Source organism: Gymnodraco acuticeps, unplaced genomic scaffold (genome assembly GCF_902827175.1).
Source record: "Gymnodraco acuticeps unplaced genomic scaffold, fGymAcu1.1, whole genome shotgun sequence".
NCBI lineage: Eukaryota > Metazoa > Chordata > Actinopteri > Perciformes > Bathydraconidae > Gymnodraco > Gymnodraco acuticeps.
Window position 1 is genome coordinate 327,461 of NW_022992193.1, and position 23,506 is coordinate 350,966.

At 38.8% G+C, this 23,506-nt stretch overlaps 2 protein-coding genes across 4 annotated transcripts in view; both read left to right on the forward strand.

Moving 5' to 3' along the window:
- The first annotated feature begins 53 nt into the window (after window positions 1-53).
- On the forward strand, window positions 54-10,984 carry LOC117539357 (actin-related protein 3). The gene is made up of 12 exons (XM_034205513.1): window positions 54-273; window positions 687-742; window positions 1,049-1,173; window positions 1,260-1,370; window positions 1,461-1,556; window positions 2,719-2,826; window positions 2,897-3,040; window positions 3,526-3,699; window positions 3,795-3,887; window positions 3,973-4,098; window positions 5,879-5,962; window positions 9,971-10,984. Exons 1-12 carry the CDS (start codon window positions 230-232, stop codon window positions 10,064-10,066), a joined length of 1,257 nt encoding a protein of 418 aa, XP_034061404.1. The 5' UTR covers window positions 54-229; the 3' UTR covers window positions 10,067-10,984.
- A 1,054-nt stretch (window positions 10,985-12,038) lies between these two features.
- Window positions 12,039-23,506, forward strand: part of LOC117539358 (protein SON) — a 34,493-nt gene continuing 23,025 nt past the window's right edge. For all 3 annotated transcript variants that reach the window (XM_034205514.1, XM_034205516.1, XM_034205515.1), the window contains exons 1-5: window positions 12,039-12,144; window positions 12,928-13,146; window positions 13,780-13,814; window positions 14,640-14,845; window positions 15,173-15,345. In XM_034205514.1, coding sequence (XP_034061405.1) covers window positions 12,062-12,144; window positions 12,928-13,146; window positions 13,780-13,814; window positions 14,640-14,845; window positions 15,173-15,345 — 716 coding nt within the window. In that variant the 5' untranslated portion in view covers window positions 12,039-12,061. The remainder of the gene's footprint in view (window positions 12,145-12,927; window positions 13,147-13,779; window positions 13,815-14,639; window positions 14,846-15,172; window positions 15,346-23,506) is intronic.

The following is a 23,506-nucleotide window of genomic DNA, read 5'->3' on the forward strand; positions in this document are numbered from 1 at the left end:
ACTCCATCATCATGCAGTAACAGTCTCTGTCCACTGGGCGTCAGCATTGCGCCTCTGAAGCTGCTGACTCTGCACTGGAAGACACATTCATCAAACCCGGAAGCGTTCCTGAATCGCCCGTTCTGCTATTCATTCAGGCTGCTGAGATTTACATCAGTTACTGTTAACATATCCGTTCTTATCGAGCGCCTGATATATTCTCTTGTAGATAGATTAAAGAAGAGCAAGCATGGCTGGTCGGCTACCGGCTTGTGTTGTTGACTGTGGCACGGGGTAAGTGACAACAATAGAAGGCTAGCTAGCTTTAGCCTGCTTTTCATAAGCGGCTGTCAAACTTCCAGCTAACGCCCCGTCTAGCTGAGTAGCCCGAACGATGCTAATGTTACTTAGCCACGTCGATTTTCTATTTTATTCTAATATTGCCTTTAGAGACGAGGTTGGTGCTGCGAAGTTGCAAGCCAAAATGCCTGCCTGTGTTATTTGTAATGCTTTTAATCTCAATGCTACGTTATCGTTGCAGTTAGCTGCTACTAGCTACCGAAGCTAATAGTAACTTCCTGGACAATCCTCATAGCAAAAAGCATTTATCCAGATTATTTGGGTTGTAACTGCGTCTGTAGTTTCCAGCAAACACTATATTAATGAGCTGTAACCAAAGCATTATCCTCCTACTGTTTCCTTTTTAGCTACACAAAGCTTGGTTATGCAGGGAATACAGAACCACAGTTCATCATACCTTCATGTAAGTAAATGAGAAAATAAACAAAACAGGAATTACATTTGATCAAATAATTGTTATTTTAGCTGGATCTTATTATAAATGGACTCTAAGTATAGCCTACTAATGTATGTATTATTTATATTAATATGTATACAATGTCTGTTAATCAATAGAAACATAATCAAGGTTTTTTCTTTGAACTACTTGGCTTGAAAAGGGGACACATCTTTGTAACCCGCTTTAAAAGAGTCACAGAAAGAGCTAACAGACGAACACATGTCTAATTAATTCCAGGATTATGATTTAAATGTGTATAATCATCTCCAGGTATCGCAATCAAAGAATCAGCCAAGGTTGGAGACCAGGCCCAGCGAAGGATGATGAAGGGAGTCGATGACCTGGACTTCTTCATCGGGGACGAAGCCATCGACAAACCATCATATGCAACAAAGGTAGACGGGACATTTCAAATGAGCCAGAATGGATGCTTCTGTTGTGAAGCGGTTTGATTTAGACATGTTATCCTTTTTATTCCCAGTGGCCCATCCGTCACGGAATAGTGGAGGACTGGGACCTGATGGAGAGATTCATGGAGCAGATCATATTCAAGTATCTGCGGGCAGAACCTGAAGACCACTACTTTCTTTTGGTAAGACCAACAATGATATAGTCCTTTTAACGTAGAACAGTGTCAAAGGCATTCGGTATTTACATCAGTATTCTCTCTCTCTCTCTGTAGACAGAGCCTCCCCTCAACACACCAGAAAACAGAGAGTACACAGCAGAGATCATGTTCGAGTCCTTCAATGTCCCGGGTCTCTACATCGCTGTTCAGGTAAGTCACAAACATGAACTAACACATGACGTCAGCCACATTGCTAACAGCCAATCAGTATTTACTTCCTGATAAGGCATTACGCATATAGAGGATAGGGCTGCACGATTTGGGGAAATAATGTAATTGCGATTTTTCTGACGGATATTGCGATTCGGTTTGCGATATTTGTTTTTAAGCGACCCAACGGAAGTTTATTGTAAAATGCGGCCATATCTCCGGCTAGGAAGGTCGTATCAAAGTGCTCCCGTCTCTAGCACCCCCGCAGCCCGAGCTACGAGTGAAAGGACTAAACTTACATGAAACTTCCGTTGGGTTGCTTTAAAGTCAAGCTTCAGTTTAAGATTCACCCTGTAATAGAAACATGTGATGGAGCATTACTAACCTGACTCAGATTCAACTCAGATTCAAAAATACTTTGCAGGTGATTGGATCAATCTGTCAATCACCTTCTATCATGAGCCACTTCTGATTGGTTAACAATGGCTGGTACATGTGGAGCACAGCACTTCTGATTGGTGTGGATGACTAACACACAAGAAGAACAACAAAAAAAAAGTTAAAAAAAAATCATAGGCTTTGCGATTTGATAATCGCATCATTTCAAATCGCGATTTCGATTTAAAATCGATTAATCGTTCAGCCCTAATAGAGAACCACTCTTTGCAAATGTGAAAGCAGACTTGTGGGTTCTAGATAGAATTGGACTTGACTCTCAGAATGTGTTGTGATTCAGACGTTCAATGGGGAACTGCAGATTTCCACTTCTTCTTTTCCAGTTTCACAGTGTGCTTTTTAAGAAGTTCTGCAGAGTGTAGTCATTCGGCATTTCTATTAACTGTTTCTACACTTTGTGCAATATATGCTTTATTTTTCTATTTATTGACTATCTTTAAACAGTACCAGCTACTTCTATAATTGTATATGATCACCTTTTAGAAAAATATACTGCTACTTAGTTTAATTTACCATGGTATACTTATCTGCTATTTTTTTTTTATAATGTGTGCTTACCTTTTTATGTAAGTCTATTTTTTTTGTAACTTTATCTGCACTATGCTTCTGGTGTTGTTGTACCGTGAATGTCTCCGTTGCGGGACAAATAATTCTGATTCTGATCAACCAACACATAATGATTTAAAATATACATTTTCTGCTTCAGGCTGTCCTGGCGCTGGCTGCCTCCTGGACATCCAGACAGGTGGGGGAGCGGACGCTGACTGGGACGGTGATTGACAGTGGAGACGGAGTCACACACGTCATCCCAGTGGTAAGTGGTGCTCTTTTAGGGATTATCTTTGATCCCACTAACCTTAAACTAATGCATGTTTGTATTCCAGGCTGAAGGCTACGTCATTGGTAGCTGCATCAAGCACATCCCCATCGCTGGCCGAGACATCACGTACTTCACCCAACAGCTGCTGAGGGAGCGGGAGGTGGGGATACCTCCAGAACAATCCCTGGAGACGGCTAAAGCTGTCAAGGTCAGTGTTTCTGCATTTAATAGAACTTTTAAAATGTTAAAAAGAAAACGGAGATGGCCCCAAGTGTTTACATTTAAGTGCAAATATTTGATGTTTCAAAGTAAAGTGGCAAGATGGGAGGAATATCTAATGTTGAGTGTGGCTGTTAAACTCTTAAAGTGATACTCACCTAAATCTATCCTACATTTAAAATGTGTGTCTCACAAAATTCCTACCCGGTGCAGCTATGTATAAAAGTGTTGACTCCACAGGTCATCAAAGGTCAAACAGAGCATGACTCAAAATGCAAGACTGACTGCAATACGTCTGATTCTTCACTGCAAACGGAAGCAGCACCCTCAATAGATATTAATGGTTGTATTAAGACTTTGATGTCCCTATCATGTATTTCTCAGATAGGCCACTAGAGAGCAGCACCGCAGCCAAAGCATATCTCTCACCTTCACAGCAGATATTTCACATGTATTAATGGTTTTGTTTTTCAGGAGCGGTACAGCTACGTGTGCCCTGACCTGGTTAAGGAGTTCAACAAGTATGACACAGACGGCTCCAAGTGGATCAAACAGTACACCGGCATCAACTCCATCTCAAAGAAAGAGTTCACCATCGATGTTGGCTACGAGCGCTTCCTGGGGCCCGAGATCTTCTTCCACCCTGAGGTATAACACGAACAAAAAATGATTTTAAATAAGCAGAATTGTTGCTGATGTGCAAATCTCTAATTTACGTTTTCTGGCTATTTTGTCTCGTCCAGTTCGCTAACCCAGACTTCACCCAGCCGATCTCAGAGGTGGTGGACGAAGTGATCCAGAACTGCCCCATCGATGTCAGACGTCCTCTGTACAAGGTGCAGGAACACGCCTCCAGCTGCTACAGTTCCTATGTCTGTTTAAGTCTGCTTTATGTAACATCTCCACCTCCCTGTGTTGCAGAACATCGTGCTGTCCGGAGGCTCCACCATGTTCAGGGACTTCGGCAGACGCATGCAGAGGGACCTGAAGAGGACTGTGGACGCACGGCTGAAGATGAGCGAGGAGCTGAGCGGCGGCAAGTTGAAGGTGAGGACACATGACGTCTTTTGTAATGCATTAAAGGTCTCCTATCATGCAAAATGCACTTTTTGATGTCTTTTTACATAAATGCAGTGGCGGCTGGTGGAAAATATTTTAGGTGGGGCTGTGGAAATGGTGACCAAAAAAGGGGGGGAGGGGAGGACAAATTGAGGCTTAAAAATATGAGAAGACTGATCAATACCTCCATAATCTTCAGTGTGGTTAGCTATGAATCTTCCATAACTTCCAAACACCTTGTCCTGGAAATAGTTTCTACAGTATAAACTGTGCAACAGTACAGTAGGCCCACATAAACTGCAGAACACCGGGGCTTTGGGAACACACAAAATTACTTAAAATGATTTCATTCCCATTTAACCGGCTGAAGGTTAATCCAATGTGTCTGTCACTTTGAACAAATTATTGATAATCCATAATTCCATTTTTATGTAAAAAACGGAGTTTTCATATTAGCTGCTAATGATAGCTTCCAGAGTGTATGATGGCTTCCTGTTTTGTCTCCTTGGATACGAGTCCAAACAACTCACAGACTGCACCGGGCGCTGACGTAGGCGCCCTGTGACCATCAGATTTGACAACGCTGATTGGCTTAAATTATGTTTCGGCGGCATAGTTTAAAGATTGCAACAGTTGGCTTCTGCTGCACTTGCTGCACTCTCGTCTGGGCGCTGTGCATAGCGCCCAGACGAGAGAGGGTAATGATACACGGGCAAGGCCAGGCAGGAAACATGTGATTTATCAGTAACTTTAGACATCGTAACACCATTGTAAACGAGATTTTATTGTAGATTATACATTTTACTGATACCAATTATATAATATTTACCTTGTTTATTAAAAATAAAAATAAATATATATATTTTTTAAATATATATTTGTTTACTTTTATTTATTTTGTAATGTGGGAAGAGGGGGAGCGGCGCCCCTATGGGCCGGCCGCCACTGCATAAATGTGTGTCCCCGGTGTGTCAGGGAACTCACAAAGTGTCAGAAAACAAAACCCTCTCTCTTTCCCTCCCTACCCAAATCTCTAAAAACGGGGGTACAACGGAGCTGATCCAGATTTGCGTCCGATATGACGTAATATCAGAAATGTGAGCTGGCTTTACGTCCACGGCCCTGTCAGAAACGTCGCTATCAGAAACAATGCACGACGTGTTTTGGAAATAGTGTGGTCTTTGTTTGCATTAGCAAGCATCGCTAACACTCTGAGCTAACCTGTACTGGAGAGAGTATGTGTAAAAAAGCAGGATATAGAAAGGAACTCACCTGAGAGAGAAAAAGCATTTGAGCTCCATACTGTTTCAGAAATAATCCTTGATGTGGTTTAGAACAGGATATGGCGTTTCATCACAGCAGCATTTAGCTGTATCTGCCGGTAGACATCTCTCTCTTCTCTCTGGAGCTCACAATGCTCCAAAGGGGGCGGGGCCAGCAGCTACTGACCTAGAATCAGCAGTTCTCTAACAGGGCTGAAATGGAGGGATATGAGGGATGTCTAAAATGCATGATCTGTTTGGTATTTTGAGCTAAACACATCATAGACATGTTTTTTATATATTTGTATATATTTATATATATATGTGTGTATATATATATATATATATATATTTATAGAGACCCATAATATATGCCTAAAAATAGCATGTTGGGAGACCTTTTAAGAGAAGTTTTTATAAACCCTGCATATATAGCCAGAATTTTTTTCAGGGAAGTCTACAGGAAGTGGTGTTTTTTATTATCGAGTTATTTTTCTGTTTTGCAGCCCAAGCCCATCGATGTGCAAGTCATCACTCATCACATGCAGAGGTACGCCGTGTGGTTCGGAGGATCAATGCTGGCGTCTACTGTGAGTATCAAATCAGTTTTTCGAGCTGCTCTAACGACACATAATCATCCCTCCTGCTGCTTCAGGTTTCAAGAATGAATTGAAACTGTTACACCATTGAGAGTTCCACTTGAACAAAATAAAGAGTAAACGTTTTTTCCATATAGTCTATTCAACCAAAACACAGCACATATAGAGAGGCGAAGTCCCTCCCTTTCCGGGGGACCTCAATGGGACCTTATTTCGGAAAAATTATGTATTGAAGTCAATGGCGAGAGAAAGATTATCTTTTTCGATCCCGTTTGAATTGTGCCACAAATTACACATATGATGTTTGCCAATTGAAAAGATAATTTTGCAAGTAAAAAAATAAATAATCGTGTCGTAAAACTGTGAAGTAACACTTTTTTGTGAAACCGCTCAATGAACTACATCTCCCGTCTCGCACCACACACCAAGACGGCCGTCACGTTGAAACACTTCACTTCTTTCTTTCAGAATGAGGAGAAAAGTATTAAAAGAGGTGAAAAACACTACAAGTCTGGGCACGTTGAGAGCTGTGCATACACACAAGGGGAGTTAGTCTGTTCCTAAGAGCCAGCATGCGGGACCGGGATTCTGGGATTTGTAGTCTTTCTAGTTGCATATTTTTCATAGTCTTATATTTCAACAGTTTTACGACAAACTGTGACTTTTTTGTCATTGAAAATATTTTTTAAGATTGACAAACATCATGTGTGTAATTCGCAATTCAAACGGGATCGAAAGATACGTTTTCTCTCCCCATTGACTTCAATACATAGGCCGTTTCTCAGTCGCGAGTACACCTGCTGCAGAGCAACTATTTCAAGTATACTACGTCATAGAGTGGCGCAGAATGCTGGGCATTTAACATGCATTTAAACAGTCCTTCGGCGCCACTCGATGACGTAATACAGGGGTTCCCAACCTTTATTGTGCCAAGGACCGGCAGATACATTAAAACGAAATCGCGGTCCGGTTGTCAATTTTAACTGATTTTAATATTTACTCACCACCAGCAGGTAGCAACAGAGGCTAATTGTAGCCTATGTAACAGCCTGAACAAATACTAGAACAATATGCATCCAAAACATATTAATGTTTAAAAACGAACCAGTGTCGTTTTTTGGTTTTTCGGAAAACCAAAAAACCGACGTTATTCAGTTTTTAAACCAAAATAGATAAATCAACGTTTTGGTTTTGTTTGTATGATTTACGGATAATCATGGGATAACAAGGTGTGTGTGTGTGTGTGTGTGTGTGTGTGTGTGTGTGTGTGTGTGTGTGTGTGTGTGTGTGTGTGTGTGTGTGTGTGTGTGTGTGTGTGTGTGTGTGTGTGTGTGTGTGTGTGTGTCATGGCGATAACCGCGGTATGCGCATGTGCGGTATTCACACCGCAGGGACGTGCGGTTTTATTCATTTAAAAAAATAAATGCTAACGCACTTTAGCACAGAATTCAAAATAAAGATACCCTTATTACTTATCGAAACTGCACATACCATATATCCGATTAAAGCTGAGACTCCACAGATTATTTAAGTATAGTATCTAAGCGATCCGATCTCGCAACAGGGGAAGCAAACAGACATCACAACACGTACCTTTTACGGGAGATCGTCTCACCGTAGCTGTCAATCTGATCAAAAGACGTGTTCAATGGCATTAAAATGAGAAAGAAAAAACGCGGCTGAATCGGTTGATAATGTATCTGTGGCTTTGAAGCAATTGTTTATAATCCATAATTCCATTTGTATGTAAAAATCGGAGCACAACAGTTAGCTGCTAATGGTAGCCACCAGAGTGTATGCAGCTTCCGGTTTTGGCTACGCGTCACTCTCACTCCTTATTTGGTAATGTGGGTGTGTGTTAGACTGCGCTGGACTGACGCATAGCCAAGACCGGAAGCAGCAGCCACTCTGGTGGCTACCATTAGCAGCTAACTTTTGCTCTGCGATATTTACATAAAAATGGAATTATGGATTATAAATTAAATCATTTTTTTATACAGAGACGTTAAAAACCTATGGATTAACCGATTCAGCCGCGTTTTTTCTTTCTCGTTTTAATGCCATTGAACACGTCTTTTGATCAGATTGACAGCTACGGTGAGACATCTCCCCTAGAAGCTACGTAAAGGTACGTGTTGTGATGTCTGTGTTTGCTTCCCCTGTCCGAGTTCAGATCACTCAGTGATGATACTATATACCTAAATAATCTGTGGAACCTCAGCTTTAATCGGATATCTTGTATGTGCAGCTACGAAAAGTAATAATAAGGGTACTTTTATCTTGAGTTCTGTGCCAAAGTGCGTTAGTATTTTTCGCTCAGGGGTCATTTAGATGCTTCTTATGAGACTTGTGTTTTGTTTTGGTAAAAATGGTTTGTATCGTCAGTTAGCTGAGATTATTTCCGTTAATCTGGTATAACACATTAATAGGTTCTTAAATATTACGATCCCCTGAGACACTGTTGTGAAAAAAAAAGTAAAGTACCCGCCGGGACTTTGGGGTTTAACAGGTTAAAAAAACCCCGCAATATATACCGCAGGGGGGGAAAAACCGCATGTCAGTTTTTTTTCAATAGTGTGTGTGTGTGTGTGTGTGTGTGTGTGTGTGTGTGTGTGTGTGTGTGTGTGTGTGTGTGTGTGTGTGTGTGTGTGTGTGTGTGTGTGTGTGTGTGTGTGTGTGTGTGTGTGTGTGTGTGTGTGTGTGTGTGTGTGTGTGTGTGTGTGTGTGTGTGTGTGTGTGTGTGTGTGTGTGTGTGTGTGTGTGTGGCATTTGTTTTCAGAAGATATTATGATGGTGACGTTTGTTCCGGTGCACGTCCGACAGCATTTAGCACTACATCGAGATTAAGATTAAACTAATTTATTTTGGGAACACCTGCATATAGGCTACCTATGGAGTTAGCCAGATGTGTGTAAATTACTGTTCATGGTCATTTGAAAACAAATGCCGGTGTCGGACAGACACAAACACACAGAGCTGAGCAGAGCACATACACACACACACACACACATCATGCGCCTTGGTGACTGGACATCTCCTTCATAAAACTAATAAAAGGGGGAGTAATCGGGCAGTTCGATGTGTGTAGAGGTGTGTGTGTGGTTAACACGTAGCAGCCTGCAGTCACTCTTAAGCTGTTCTGATGAAGGTAAACACAGCGAAGGCGGTGCGTAAAAAGGCACATCTTTACCCGCTGGTGCTTTACTTCTCAGAGGCGGAGTTACACGTCCCACTGCCTCCTGATGCTGCAGCCATTTCATGAAGTGAAGGAGGTTTTCCTTCTATAAAACAGCTGCGGGCAGCAGATACCGTGAGGTCCCGGACATGAATTCATAGATCAAGGCAGACTGGTTTACTCTCCTGTTTTGCCAATCCGGTGCTTAAACAAATAGCTCTATACCCCTGGCCGACATGTCCTTAAAATGAAGTCCGAGTTTCAAATATATCTCAAATAATGTATGCACTGCCACATAAACATAACAGTCTGCAATTAAACGGTTGTCTCCTGTGCGCTCCTCTTCCTACTTGGCGCACCGGTAACTTTCTCATGCGCACGAGAGGCTGAGACCTTAGGCTGAGCCGCAGAATCCCTCGGAACATCATAAAAGCCATGGCATTTTTAACAGTTTTCTGGTGAAAGTTTAACCAGGCTACTGGATGAAATAATATGACTGGTATAGGTGCAAAAATTAAACACTTTTTGAAAAAAATATTATGATAAAATATTTTTATATATTTATAATTCTGCAAATATTACGATAAACTCACAGCTATTTCGCGGCCCGGCAGTAACACCAACCGGGGGTTGGGAACCCCTGACGTAGTATACTTGAAATAGTTGCTCTGCAGCAGTTTTACTCGCGATTGAGAAACGGCCATAGTTTTTCCGAAATAAGGTCCCATGGGTCGGAGGTAGATGGGCGGGACTTTGCCTCTCTATTGTCTTTTAGTTTTTAAATCCACGACATTTACTAACCAGGATCTTTTGTGTTTCTGCAGCCTGAGTTTTACCAAGTGTGCCACACCAAGAAAGACTACGAGGAGATCGGCCCGTCTATCTGCCGCCACAACCCCGTGTTCGGAGTCATGTCTTAGGAGGAGGAGGAGGAGGAGGGGGAAGGGGAGCGCATTCAGCGGAGGCCGAGGAGTAACGGAGGAATCTCCGCGAGACCTCACATGCTGTGGAAGTCCCATGAGCCTTTGCACGGATGCTCCGACAGACCTGTTCATTCGGATAAAGCCACAGTGGACCAAACTAAAATGGAGGCAAGATCTTCACAAATCTGAGGAAAAGTGGAGACTCAGCCCAAAGGATCCTCTTAAAAAAATGTTTACTTCAAGTAGGTTAATAATAGGTGATAAATCTTTCATTTCTGCGTGCCTGGTATATGTACTTATAATATCCTCACAGGGTTGTAATATGTAATTAATCAACATGAGTCCTGCACTTCTGTGGGTTCTTGCTCTGTGTTATATACTCTAAGGGTTTGTTTGAAAAAGCAGCCCATGCTTCATTTTCCACAAATATCATTGAATAAAACAGCTTTTTGATCATGAAGGCATAAAATAAGTGCAAACACAACAAACAATCACCGGACTTTCTCACCATTCCTGATGTTTTTTCCTTTTATGTGTCTGTTTTTTTTTTTATGTCCCTTTTATGTACCTGGAAAATTAGAATCTAGATTATTAAAGAAAAAATCAGGCATTTCAAAAAATATTAATCGGTTCAAATAATTTCTACCGGGTTACACTGATGTCGTCTTTTCACCTGCAGCATTGTGACATATAGTCACCACTTTCTTTTTACCTTTTTTTATTTGTATTACTCATCTCTCGACCAACCTGTCTTGGAACAAAAAAGTTGTATTAATATATGAACATGCAGTTTGAGTGACTGTTGTTGGACCATCACTGTTGCCTAGATCTCAGTTATACTGGATAGCCTTGTACTGTACCAAATCTGGATTTCAATGCTGGCATAACAATAAATGCCAAGGAGATATTTCTACAGTTGTGATTTCTGATTTTATTTTATGAATTGTATCTTTGAGGAAACATCATTGCCTCTATTCTTAGCACAGCTATATCTGTATGAGACACTGTAGCTACATCCATTCAAACTGACCAATGCATAAGTTAGTTTTCACTGAACCTTTCCATGCATCTGGTCAGGAGGAGCCATGTCCAGAGGCATGTCATGGTGGTCCATTTTTATTTACAGCAGGAGAGTAATGGACACATTGCTTTTGACGCCATTTAGTAAGGAAGTGTCCATTCTATTTGAAAATGAAAGAAGATGTGATATGCAGATAGACTCCTTTGAAACTAAAGCGTGGATCACCTATCTGTTATTCTGCCTGAAAAGACACCTGCTCAGGTTAAAGCTGGGTTAAATAAGAATGGTGCATTTAATTAGTCCCGCCCCCTCGGTAAAGGTGTTATTAGTCCCGCTTTAACAGGTTTTTTTTTTTTACAAGAGGGAATCTTTAAATCCTCTTCAACCCACTCCACTTTGGAAATGCTAATCCTTACTCATGTTCAGCTACAGATTAAGTCTGATTTAAAACTTGATTATATTTCACATCATTAATCCAAATCTGTAAAATAACTACAGGGATTAAATACATGTAGTGGAGTAAAAGTACACCATTTACCTCAGAATTGTAGTGGAGTAGAAGTACAAAGTAGCATAAAATGGAAATACTCAAGTAAATGTGCTTAGTTACTTCCCACATCTTACCTACAAACTGCCAACAGGTGCTTCTAATTGTGGAAACTCAATCAGCATGGCGGAAGTAAAGATTAAAATCACAGTCTTAACATTTCAAAAATAAAAGCATGCAACAGGAAATACAACTAGTTCAAATTAACTCAATGCATAATTTCAAAAATAACAGCACAAACTAAAATCTCAGTAAAAAGTATAAAACCCACACATAAAAACCGCGCAATACAAACTAATACTATTAATAATAACAAAATACTTCGCCATGTGACAAATGCACCGTAACGCGTTTTGCCACCCGGAACTTAAGCGGTGTACGAAACAGTTCCTACCCGGACCTATACATTGACGCACATTTAAACATGGCGGCTAACATAGAGAAATTTTTCCAGGATTTTATACTGAATAAAATCAGAGAGATTGAAGACCAGAATGAAGACAAAACGTATGTGCATGCTGTGTTATGGTTGTGTTTTGGTAACGGTTAAATAGCATCATGTAGCTGCTGTACAGCGCTAAGCTAACATGCTACCGTTACAGCGGACGGCTGCTGCTCTAGTTACAGCATAAACAATGCACAGGAGCTAATGCTATGCTAATTAGACACCTATGTTAGGTTACTCAAGGAAAACAACAACATTATATGTATCTAAATATACTTAAAGTACCAAACGTAGAGTAGTCATTGTGCAGATTGGTCAGAATATTATATACGACATGTTTTATAATTATTGATCATTCAAGTGTTATCAAAGGTGCTGCTAGTTTTAATGACTTTGTAAACTGCAGGGTAGCTTGTGAATTTTGTAGTAGTAGCAACAAATTGAATTACTCTAGTAACTGTACTTAGTTACTTTACACCACTGGATTCTGTGTCAACAAGTTTACCTACAAAGTGGATGATTGGCTGTCGACATGCTTCCTTAGGGAGAAAGACATGCATAACTTCATCAACTATTCGTGTAAAGATATACTTTTTAAAACTCCAGGCGTTCGACTTTCTGAGCAGTTAGCCCATATGCTAAAGCTGTTGTATTATGATAAACCCAATCTTGTCAGATGGTGTCTAATCTGGGATTAAGTCATAACATCTATTAAGTAAACTCTTCTTGAGACAGGCCTCTTAAGTCACTATTAGATATCCTGTTATTGGACATTTTAAAAGAATGCTGTGTTGGATAGTTAACAGATGCAACTAAATCATATATTTTTTCTGTGTGTCCATTAGTTCCCCTGAAGGAGTGGGAGATGGCACTGAACAGTTCGGAGCAGAACAAGAGTCTTCAGAGAGAGACAAACAGGACAATTTAAAGTGCAGCGGCTCACCAAAGAAACACAAGAAGCACAAAAAACACAAAAGTAAGAAGAAGAGGAGGTACCGTGAGAAGGAGGAGAGCAGCTCCGAGTCCGGGCCGGAGGAGGACGGAGGAACCAAACTCCAGCCAAGGTCAGAAGAAACTTTTTGATAACACTTCCATGAATTCACCTTTATAGAAAGTAAGCCCACCTCTGATGGCTGATTAATAATCATACTGTCACTAGATAAGAGCACTAAAACCTGTGCAAGTAAACACAAACACAACACACAGCTGATGTTATTTCTAATCACAAAGCTATTCTAACATAGTGTAGTGGTGCTAACCTGTAAACCATACTTTAGTTATAAAAGATAAGATAGGACTTTATTCATCCCGAAGGAAATTGTTGTGCCAGAGTTACAAGAATGCAATAAACACAGCAGCATAATAATAAAACTGTACGCTGACAGTGCAGTAAAAAGAGCGATTCAATAACTACAGGAAACATAGACGGTCAAACAATTCATGTAAAAAACAGTTCAGTGATGACGAGCAGTATTGAGTAGTGCAAAACAACATAGTGGCAGATACGTAATTGCAACGTTATGTATACTTAATTTTGTATTTAAGTTTATAATTCATACTGTGAAAGTGCGTATCGTACTACAAATGTTAAAGTCATGTTCGATCTACGGTAGTTACTCTGGGATATTATCTGCGACTGGACCTGACCCTTTTTTTTAAAAATGTTCCTAACCCAGGGTTGTATCATTGTTTTGCAGAAAAGGGACGCCAACAGAGGCAGAGAAGGAGCAAGGTAAGTCTCTAATCATTTAAATGTACATCATTCATACATTCATGCTGTGCTCACCACTCTATATTTTACATATCAAGTGTCAAATTCCCTTTTCATGGAGAATTTGATACAGTGTTGATATGTTTGATTAGTTATCATGTTATGTGTCTTATCAAACCGACCACCTCTTAAAGGGATAGTTTGGAAGTGGTGCTGTATGAGGTGCTTATCAAAGTCAGTGTGTTACCCACTGGGGGGGTCAGCACCCCTATATGTTGCAGAATCAGCACAGAGGTTAAGCAATGTACTGCTTTGGAAGTTGGTGAGCAATAACATGTATTTAAGCCAAATGAAAGGAAGACTAAAATAATGAATATTAGTTCAAGTGTACACTATTTTTAGCACATTTTCTCTATTTACCGGTACGCCAAACAGCCCTTTCCACTGCCTCCATCAATCAGTCTGACTTTGGTGAATCCATCTAACATTTCATACACTACGGTCACACAAATAACACAGACAACACATGTAGGCATCAACCGGCCAGGAACTCCTGCGTTCTGTGAATTATAATAGTTTATTTCAAAAGGTGCCTGTTGGATTTAAAGGGCACATTTGCTAAATATAACATACACTACAACTGATTAGCTTTTACCTTAGAGGAGCTCAAATATGGCTTGCCGCTGCCCCCGTCCATAGTAAGTGTGCAGTGCTTTGCTTCTGTGCAGTAACTGCATTGACTATGCATAAGTACCTCATCTCCTTATTCAAACGGTCCCTTTAAGACACACACAGTAATTCCAGTCGTACGAACCATGGCACAGAGCTGCTGCACTGTGTGTCCAGGTGAGGAAGACCAGAACAAGTCCAGAGGCCACAAGCGGCACTCATCGGGGAAGAAGAAGAAGAAAAAGAAAAAGAAAAAAAAGAAGAGAAGCAGGAAAGATGACGACAACTCCTCAGATTCAGAAGTGGTGTCCAAGCAGAGGGAAGGGGGTCAAAGCGTGTCACCAAGGCGACGAGTGGAGCTGCCTGATATTATTCCTAAACAGGTAAAAATGTTGATATCACATACAGACTTCATCAATTAGGGTTTAAAACCTTAAACATAAGTATAAGAGCTTTGTGTAATTGGACGGCTAGCTTAAAAAACCATTTGAATTTAGTGAGATTCACACATTTCTGGTGCCTGATTAAAGATGTCACAAAGTAAATGTAAAGAATTCTGGGGGGAAAAAACGACTTTTCTTTAGGAGTACACTTTTGTTCTGGATAATAGCCAGCCATAGCTATAATGCTGATCTTAAGACTTAAACCAAGTGTTATACATGGACTTGTTGGTGGAACGAGTGTGTGACAAACGTCTCCCTTCTTTACAGGACAGTTCCAAAAAAGCACTAGGAGGTCAGGAGAGCCTCGGCAGGAGGAGTTCTCGTTCCCGGTCACGTTCACATTCCCGTTCCGTGAGGAGGAACTTCCGCTCCAGACACCACCGTCCCAGATCCAGGACCAGCCCCCCGTCCAGTCCACACCGCCACAGGACCCGGTCCAGGTACGGATGACCTAACCTTTCATCTTCCTGTCATGTTGTCTAATGTCATTTCTTTATTTTCCTCCAAGTCGATACATCATGTGTTGATCTCAACTTGCCAAACGTTATAGAATAGTGAAGATTGATTTATTTTAAGGTCATTTTTTCACCACCGTTATGTTATGCGTTATGTAACCGGTTAAAACTCCAAGTGGCGATGAGGTCTTAAAATGTATGGAAAGGGTCTTAAAAAAGGTCTTAAAAGCTCTTACATTTGACTTCAGGATTCCTGCATATACCCTGTTATATTAATAGAACAATAACGTCATTGTTAGCTAATGAATGTTTCCATGCTGAACAACGGCAACATGACAACGTTTCCATTGGTCCCTCTTCTTTAGAGAAGACCAGGAAATGATGGATACGCGGATCGTGTTCAAATCAATAGGCACGCAATGACTCTAAAGAATAATGATCACGCATCAAACACACATTCAGACTAAAGGAACCAGCTGTTTGGGAAATGAGAGAAGTAGAAAGTACAGGTATTTGAGTTCAACATGTAAGAAGTAGAAAGTACAGGTATTTGTGTTCAACATGTAAGAAGTAGAAAGTACAGGTATTTGTGTTCAACATGTAAGAAGTAGAAAGTACAGGTATTTGAGTTCAACATGTAAGAAGTAGAAAGTACAGGTATTTGTGTTCAACATGTGAGAAGTAGAAAGTACAAGTATTTGAGTTCAAAATGTGAGAAATAGAAAGTACAGGTATTTGTGTTCAACATGTGAGAAATAGAAAGTACAGGTATTTGGGTTCAACATGTAAGAAGTAGAAAGTACAGGTATTTGAGTTCAACATGTTAGAAGTAGAAAGTACAGATATTTGTGTTCAAAATGTAAGAAGTAGAAAGTACAGGTATTTGGGTTCAACATGTAAGAAGTAGAAAGTACAGGTATTTGGGTTCAACATGTAAGAAGTAGAAAGTACAGGTATTTGAGTTCAACATGTAAGAAGTAGAAAGTACAGGTATTTGGGTTCAACATGTAAGAAGTAGAAAGTACAGGTATTTGGGTTCAACATGTAAGAAGTAGAAAGTACAGGTATTTGTGTTCAACATGTAAGAAGTAGAAAGTACAGGTATTTGGGTTCAACATGTAAAAAGTAGAAAGTACAGGTATTTGGGTTCAACATGTAAGAAGTAGAAAGTACAGGTATTTGAGTTCAACATGTTAGAAGTAGAAAGTACAGGTATTTGTGTTCAAAATGTAAGAAGTAGAAAGTACAGGTATTTGTGTTCAACATGTAAGAAGTAGAAAGTACAGGTATTTGGGTTCAAAATGTAAGAAGTAGAAAGTACAGGTATTTGTGTTCAACATGTAAGAAGTAGAAAGTACAGGTATTTGTGTTCAACATGTAAGAAGTAGAAAGTACAGGTATTTGGGTTCAACATGTAAGAAGTATAAAGTACAGGTATTTGTGTTCAACATGTAAGAAGTAGAAAGTACAGGTATTTGGGTTCAACATGTAAAAAGTAGAAAGTACAGGTATTTGGGTTCAAAATGTAAGAAGTAGAAAGTACAGGTATTTGTGTTCAACATGTAAGAAGTAGAAAGTACAGGTATTTGGGTTCAACATGTAAGAAGTAGAAAGTACAGGTATTTGTGTTCAACATGTAAGAAGTAGAAAGTACAGGTATTTGTGTTCAACATGTAAGAAGTAGAAAGTACAGGTATTTGGGTTCAACATGTAAGAAGTAGAAAGTACAGGTATTTGTGTTCAACATGTAAGAAGTAGAAAGTACAGGTATTCGTGTTCAACATGTAAGAAGTAGAAAGTACAGGTATTTGTGTTCAACATGTAAGAAGTAGAAAGTACAGGTATTTGTGTTCAACATGTAAGAAGTAGAAAGTACAGGTATTTGTGTTCAACATGTAAGAAGTAGAAAGTACAGGTATTTGTGTTCAACATGTAAGAAGTAGAAAGTACAGGTATTTGGGTTCAACATGTAAAAAGTAGAAAGTACAGGTATTTGGGTTCAACATGTAAGAAGTAGAAAGTACAGGTATTTGAGTTCAACATGTAAGAAGTAGAAAGTACAGGTATTTGTGTTCAAAATGTAAGAAGTAGAAAGTACAGGTATTTGGGTTCAACATGTTAGAAGTAGAAAGTACAGGTATTTGTGTTCAAAATGTAAGAAGTAGAAAGTACAGGTATTTGGGTTCACAATGTAAGAAGTAGAAAGTACAGGTATTTGTGTTCAACATGTAAGAAGTAGAAAGTACAGGTATTTGTGTTCAACATGTAAGAAGTAGAAAGTACAGGTATTTGGGTTCACAATGTAAGAAGTAGAAAGTACAGGTATTTGTGTTCAACATGTAAGAAGTAGAAAGTACAGGTATTTGGGTTCAACATGTAAGAAGTAGAAAGTACAGGTATTTGTGTTCAACATGTAAGAAGTAGAAAGTACAGGTATTTGTGTTCAACATGTAAGAAGTAGAAAGTACAGGTATTTGGGTTCAACATGTAAGAAGTAGAAAGTACAGGTATTTGTGTTCAACATGTAAGAAGTAGAAAGTACAGGTATTCGTGTTCAACATGTAAGAAGTAGAAAGTACAGGTATTTGTGTTCAACATGTAAGAAGTAGAAAGTACAGGTATTTGTGTTCAACATGTAAGAAGTAGAAAGTACAGGTATTTGGGTTCAAAATGTAAAAAGTAGAAAGTACAGGTATTTGGGTTCAACATGTAAGAAGTAGAAAGTACAGGTATTTGAGTTCAACATGTAAGAAGTAGAAAGTACAGGTATTTGGGTTCAACATGTAAGAAGTAGAAAGTACAGGTATTTGAGTTCAACATGTAAGAAGTAGAAAGTACAGGTATTTGGGTTCAACATGTAAGAAGTAGAAAGTACAGGTATTTGGGTTCAACATGTAAGAAGTAGAAAGTACAGGTATTTGTGTTCAACATGTAAGAAGTAGAAAGTACAGGTATTTGGGTTCAACATGTAAAAAGTAGAAAGTACAGGTATTTGGGTTCAACATGTAAGAAGTAGAAAGTACAGGTATTTGGGTTCAACATGTAAAAAGTAGAAAGTACAGGTATTTGTGTTCAAAACGTAAGAAGTAGAAAGTACAGGTATTTGTGTTCAACATGTAAGAAGTAGAAAGTACAGGTATTTGGGTTCAACATGTAAAAAGTAGAAAGTACAGGTATTTGTGTTCAACATGTAAGAAGTAGAAAGTACAGGTATTCGTGTTCAACATGTAAGAAGTAGAAAGTACAGGTATTTGGGTTCAACATGTAAGAAGTAGAAAGTACAGGTATTTGTGTTCAACATGTAAGAAGTAGAAAGTACAGGTATTCGTGTTCAACATGTAAGAAGTAGAAAGTACAGGTATTTGTGTTCAACATGTAAGAAGTAGAAAGTACAGGTATTTGTGTTCAACATGTAAGAAGTAGAAAGTACAGGTATTTGGGTTCAACATGTAAGAAGTAGAAAGTACAGGTATTTGTGTTCAACATGTAAGAAGTAGAAAGTACAGGTATTTGGGTTCAACATGTAAGAAGTAGAAAGTACAGGTATTTGAGTTCAACATGTAAGAAGTAGAAAGTACAGGTATTTGGGTTCAACATGTAAGAAGTAGAAAGTACAGGTATTTGTGTTCAACATGTAAGAAGTAGAAAGTACAGGTATTCGTGTTCAACATGTAAGAAGTAGAAAGTACAGGTATTTGTGTTCAACATGTAAGAAGTAGAAAGTACAGGTATTTGTGTTCAACATGTAAGAAGTAGAAAGTACAGGTATTTGGGTTCAACATGTAAAAAGTAGAAAGTACAGGTATTTGGGTTCAACATGTAAGAAGTAGAAAGTACAGGTATTTGAGTTCAACATGTAAGAAGTAGAAAGTACAGGTATTTGTGTTCAAAATGTAAGAAGTAGAAAGTACAGGTATTTGGGTTCAACATGTTAGAAGTAGAAAGTACAGGTATTTGTGTTCAAAATGTAAGAAGTAGAAAGTACAGGTATTTGGGTTCACAATGTAAGAAGTAGAAAGTACAGGTATTTGTGTTCAACATGTAAGAAGTAGAAAGTACAGGTATTTGGGTTCAACATGTAAGAAGTAGAAAGTACAGGTATTTGTGTTCAACATGTAAGAAGTAGAAAGTACAGGTATTTGTGTTCAACATGTAAGAAGTAGAAAGTACAGGTATTTGGGTTCAACATGTAAGAAGTAGAAAGTACAGGTATTTGTGTTCAACATGTAAGAAGTAGAAAGTACAGGTATTCGTGTTCAACATGTAAGAAGTAGAAAGTACAGGTATTTGTGTTCAACATGTAAGAAGTAGAAAGTACAGGTATTTGTGTTCAACATGTAAGAAGTAGAAAGTACAGGTATTTGGGTTCAAAATGTAAAAAGTAGAAAGTACAGGTATTTGGGTTCAACATGTAAGAAGTAGAAAGTACAGGTATTTGAGTTCAACATGTAAGAAGTAGAAAGTACAGGTATTTGGGTTCAACATGTAAGAAGTAGAAAGTACAGGTATTTGAGTTCAACATGTAAGAAGTAGAAAGTACAGGTATTTGGGTTCAACATGTAAGAAGTAGAAAGTACAGGTATTTGTGTTCAACATGTAAGAAGTAGAAAGTACAGGTATTTGGGTTCAACATGTAAAAAGTAGAAAGTACAGGTATTTGGGTTCAACATGTAAGAAGTAGAAAGTACAGGTATTTGGGTTCAACATGTAAAAAGTAGAAAGTACAGGTATTTGTGTTCAAAACGTAAGAAGTAGAAAGTACAGGTATTTGTGTTCAACATGTAAGAAGTAGAAAGTACAGGTATTTGGGTTCAACATGTAAAAAGTAGAAAGTACAGGTATTTGTGTTCAACATGTAAGAAGTAGAAAGTACAGGTATTCGTGTTCAACATGTAAGAAGTAGAAAGTACAGGTATTTGGGTTCAACATGTAAGAAGTAGAAAGTACAGGTATTTGGGTTCAACATGTAAGAAGTAGAAAGTACAGGTATTTGTGTTCAACATGTAAGAAGTAGAAAGTACAGGTATTCGTGTTCAACATGTAAGAAGTAGAAAGTACAGGTATTTGGGTTCAACATGTAAGAAGTAGAAAGTACAGGTATTTGTGTTCAACATGTAAGAAGTAGAAAGTACAGGTATTCGTGTTCAACATGTAAGAAGTAGAAAGTACAGGTATTTGTGTTCAACATGTAAGAAGTAGAAAGTACAGGTATTTGTGTTCAACATGTAAGAAGTAGAAAGTACAGGTATTTGGGTTTCAACATGTAAGAAGTAGAAAGTACAGGTATTTTGTGTTCAACATGTAAGAAGTAGAAAGTACAGGTATTTGGGTTCAACATGTAAGAAGTAGAAAGTACAGGTATTTGAGTTCAACATGTAAGAAGTAGAAAGTACAGGTATTTGGGTTCAACATGTAAGAAGTAGAAAGTACAGGTATTTGTGTTCAACATGTAAGAAGTAGAAAGTACAGGTATTTGGGTTCAACATGTAAAAAGTAGAAAGTACAGGTATTTGGGTTCAACATGTAAGAAGTAGAAAGTACAGGTATTCGTGTTCAACATGTAAGAAGTAGAAAGTACAGGTATTTGTGTTCAACATGTAAGAAGTAGAAAGTACAGGTATTTGAGTTCAACATGTAAGAAGTAGAAAGTACAGGTATTTGGGTTCAACATGTAAGAAGTAGAAAGTACAGGTATTTGTGTTCAACATGTAAGAAGTAGAAAGTACAGGTATTTGGGTTCAAAATGTAAAAAGTAGAAAGTACAGGTATTTGGGTTCAACATGTAAGAAGTAGAAAGTACAGGTATTTGAGTTCAACATGTAAGAAGTAGAAAGTACAGGTATTTGGGTTCAACATGTAAGAAGTAGAAAGTACAGGTATTTGAGTTCAACATGTAAGAAGTAGAAAGTACAGGTATTTGGGTTCAACATGTAAGAAGTAGAAAGTACAGGTATTTGTGTTCAACATGTAAGAAGTAGAAAGTACAGGTATTTGGGTTCAACATGTAAAAAGTAGAAAGTACAGGTATTTGGGTTCAACATGTAAGAAGTAGAAAGTACAGGTATTTGGGTTCAACATGTAAAAAGTAGAAAGTACAGGTATTTGTGTTCAAAACGTAAGAAGTAGAAAGTACAGGTATTTGTGTTCAACATGTAAGAAGTAGAAAGTACAGGTATTTGGGTTCAACATGTAAAAAGTAGAAAGTACAGGTATTTGTGTTCAACATGTAAGAAGTAGAAAGTACAGGTATTCGTGTTCAACATGTAAGAAGTAGAAAGTACAGGTATTTGGGTTCAACATGTAAGAAGTAGAAAGTACAGGTATTTGTGTTCAACATGTAAGAAGTAGAAAGTACAGGTATTCGTGTTCAACATGTAAGAAGTAGAAAGTACAGGTATTTGAGTTCAACATGTAAGAAGTAGAAAGTACAGGTATTTGGGTTCAACATGTAAGAAGTAGAAAGTACAGGTATTTGAGTTCAACATGTAAGAAGTAGAAAGTACAGGTATTTGTGTTCAACATGTAAGAAGTAGAAAGTACAGGTATTTGTGTTCAACATGTAAGAAGTAGAAAGTACAGGTATTTGGGTTCAACATGTAAAAAGTAGAAAGTACAGGTATTTGGGTTCAACATGTAAGAAGTAGAAAGTACAGGTATTCGTGTTCAACATGTAAGAAGTAGAAAGTACAGGTATTTGTGTTCAACATGTAAGAAGTAGAAAGTACAGGTATTTGTGTTCAAAATGTAAGAAGTCAAAGTAAAAAGTCGTCAGAAAAATAAGTAGTGGAGTAAAGTACTGATACTAGACGTATTTGTACTCCACTACTTCCCACCTCTGGCAACATCATATAAGACAGAGGTGCCCAGTACGTCGACCGCGGGCGACCGGTCGACCGCGGGGGCAATGCTGGTAGATCGCGAGTCATTCATAAAAAAAAAAATCCTGTTCCGTTAAAATAGACAAAACAGGTTTTGATCCCTCCTCCCTTGGCCTCCCTGCCACTTAATTCAGGAGTTTACTTGATTGACAGAAAAAGCGACCTATCGCTTTCCAGTCTGTTCTCCCAGAATGCAAAGCGATACAAAATCAGTCAAGTGCCGGGAAAACTCAAATTAAGCTAAAGAGACAAACAAGAGACAAACAACAAAATGAGTGCGGGACCGAGCAAAAAGCTAAAGACATACCACTTCCACCCAGAATGGGAGGAAGAATATTTGTTTGTGATGTCACATTCAAAGGTTCTTTGCCTTATTTGTAAAGCAAGCGTCGCTCTGCCAAAGAAAGGTAACGTGGAGAGGCATTATCGGAGTGTTCACAAGGCATATGACAGCGACTTCCTTCCGAGTAGCGAGTTGAGAAAGGTCATGTATTATTGCTACACAAATATTATCTCGCAATCTTAGTGTCGCCAACTCGTTTCTAACATGCAAAAAGACAAACAAATGTCGGTGTATTTTCGATCTTTCCAATCGAGACAAGATCTCTCTCCCCCGTCTGTGTGCGAGGGGGCGGGGCAGTTTACACACACGCGGCTGCTACAAGCAGCAACACACGGAGGAGATGGCGGAGAGAAGCGCTCCAAGGTGTGGTTAAATGTTACCCGTCTTGAGGTGGACAATGCTCCTTGCCAAGAGAGTTCAGCATGTGAGGGCGGTAACACGAGCAATGTGTCAAACATTTAGCAAAAGTGCTCCACATCCAGACGGAGGAATGCACCGGGTTCGACTGTCTTTCTAGCAGCTCTGCAGCCCCATCCACGAGTAACGTTTCCACGTCAGGTGTTATGTATGCTAGCAGCAACACACGCAGTTAACTCAATGATTCAAACATGGGTTAATGATTATAGGAAACTGAGTTACTCTTTATTTTGTTAAAGTTTCAGCTATTCTGTTCACAGTTCTGTCATCAGATTATTTAATACGATTTGTTAAAACATTGTTGTTTCTTTTGATGTGAAATATTATTTATTTAATTTAAATAAAAAGCAATGTTAGTTTTGTTCACAATTTGTTAATTTAATAATATATGTATTTTTGAATCAAGTATTCATCTTTATTGTCTTCATTGTTAGTTTCCACATGCCTAAAACAACCTCAAGCTAAATCTAAAAGTTGATGGCTAAATAAGAGCGTTTGAGAAATTGTG

Coding starts and splice junctions, on each gene's coding strand:
- LOC117539357 (XM_034205513.1), top strand. CDS start 230: ATGGCTGGTCGGCTACCGGCTTGTGTTGTTGACTGTGGCACGGG. Junction 3,700..3,794: donor AGATCTTCTTCCACCCTGAG/GTATAACACGAA, acceptor TGTCTCGTCCAG/TTCGCTAACCCAGACTTCAC. Junction 5,963..9,970: donor GATCAATGCTGGCGTCTACT/GTGAGTATCAAA, acceptor GTGTTTCTGCAG/CCTGAGTTTTACCAAGTGTG.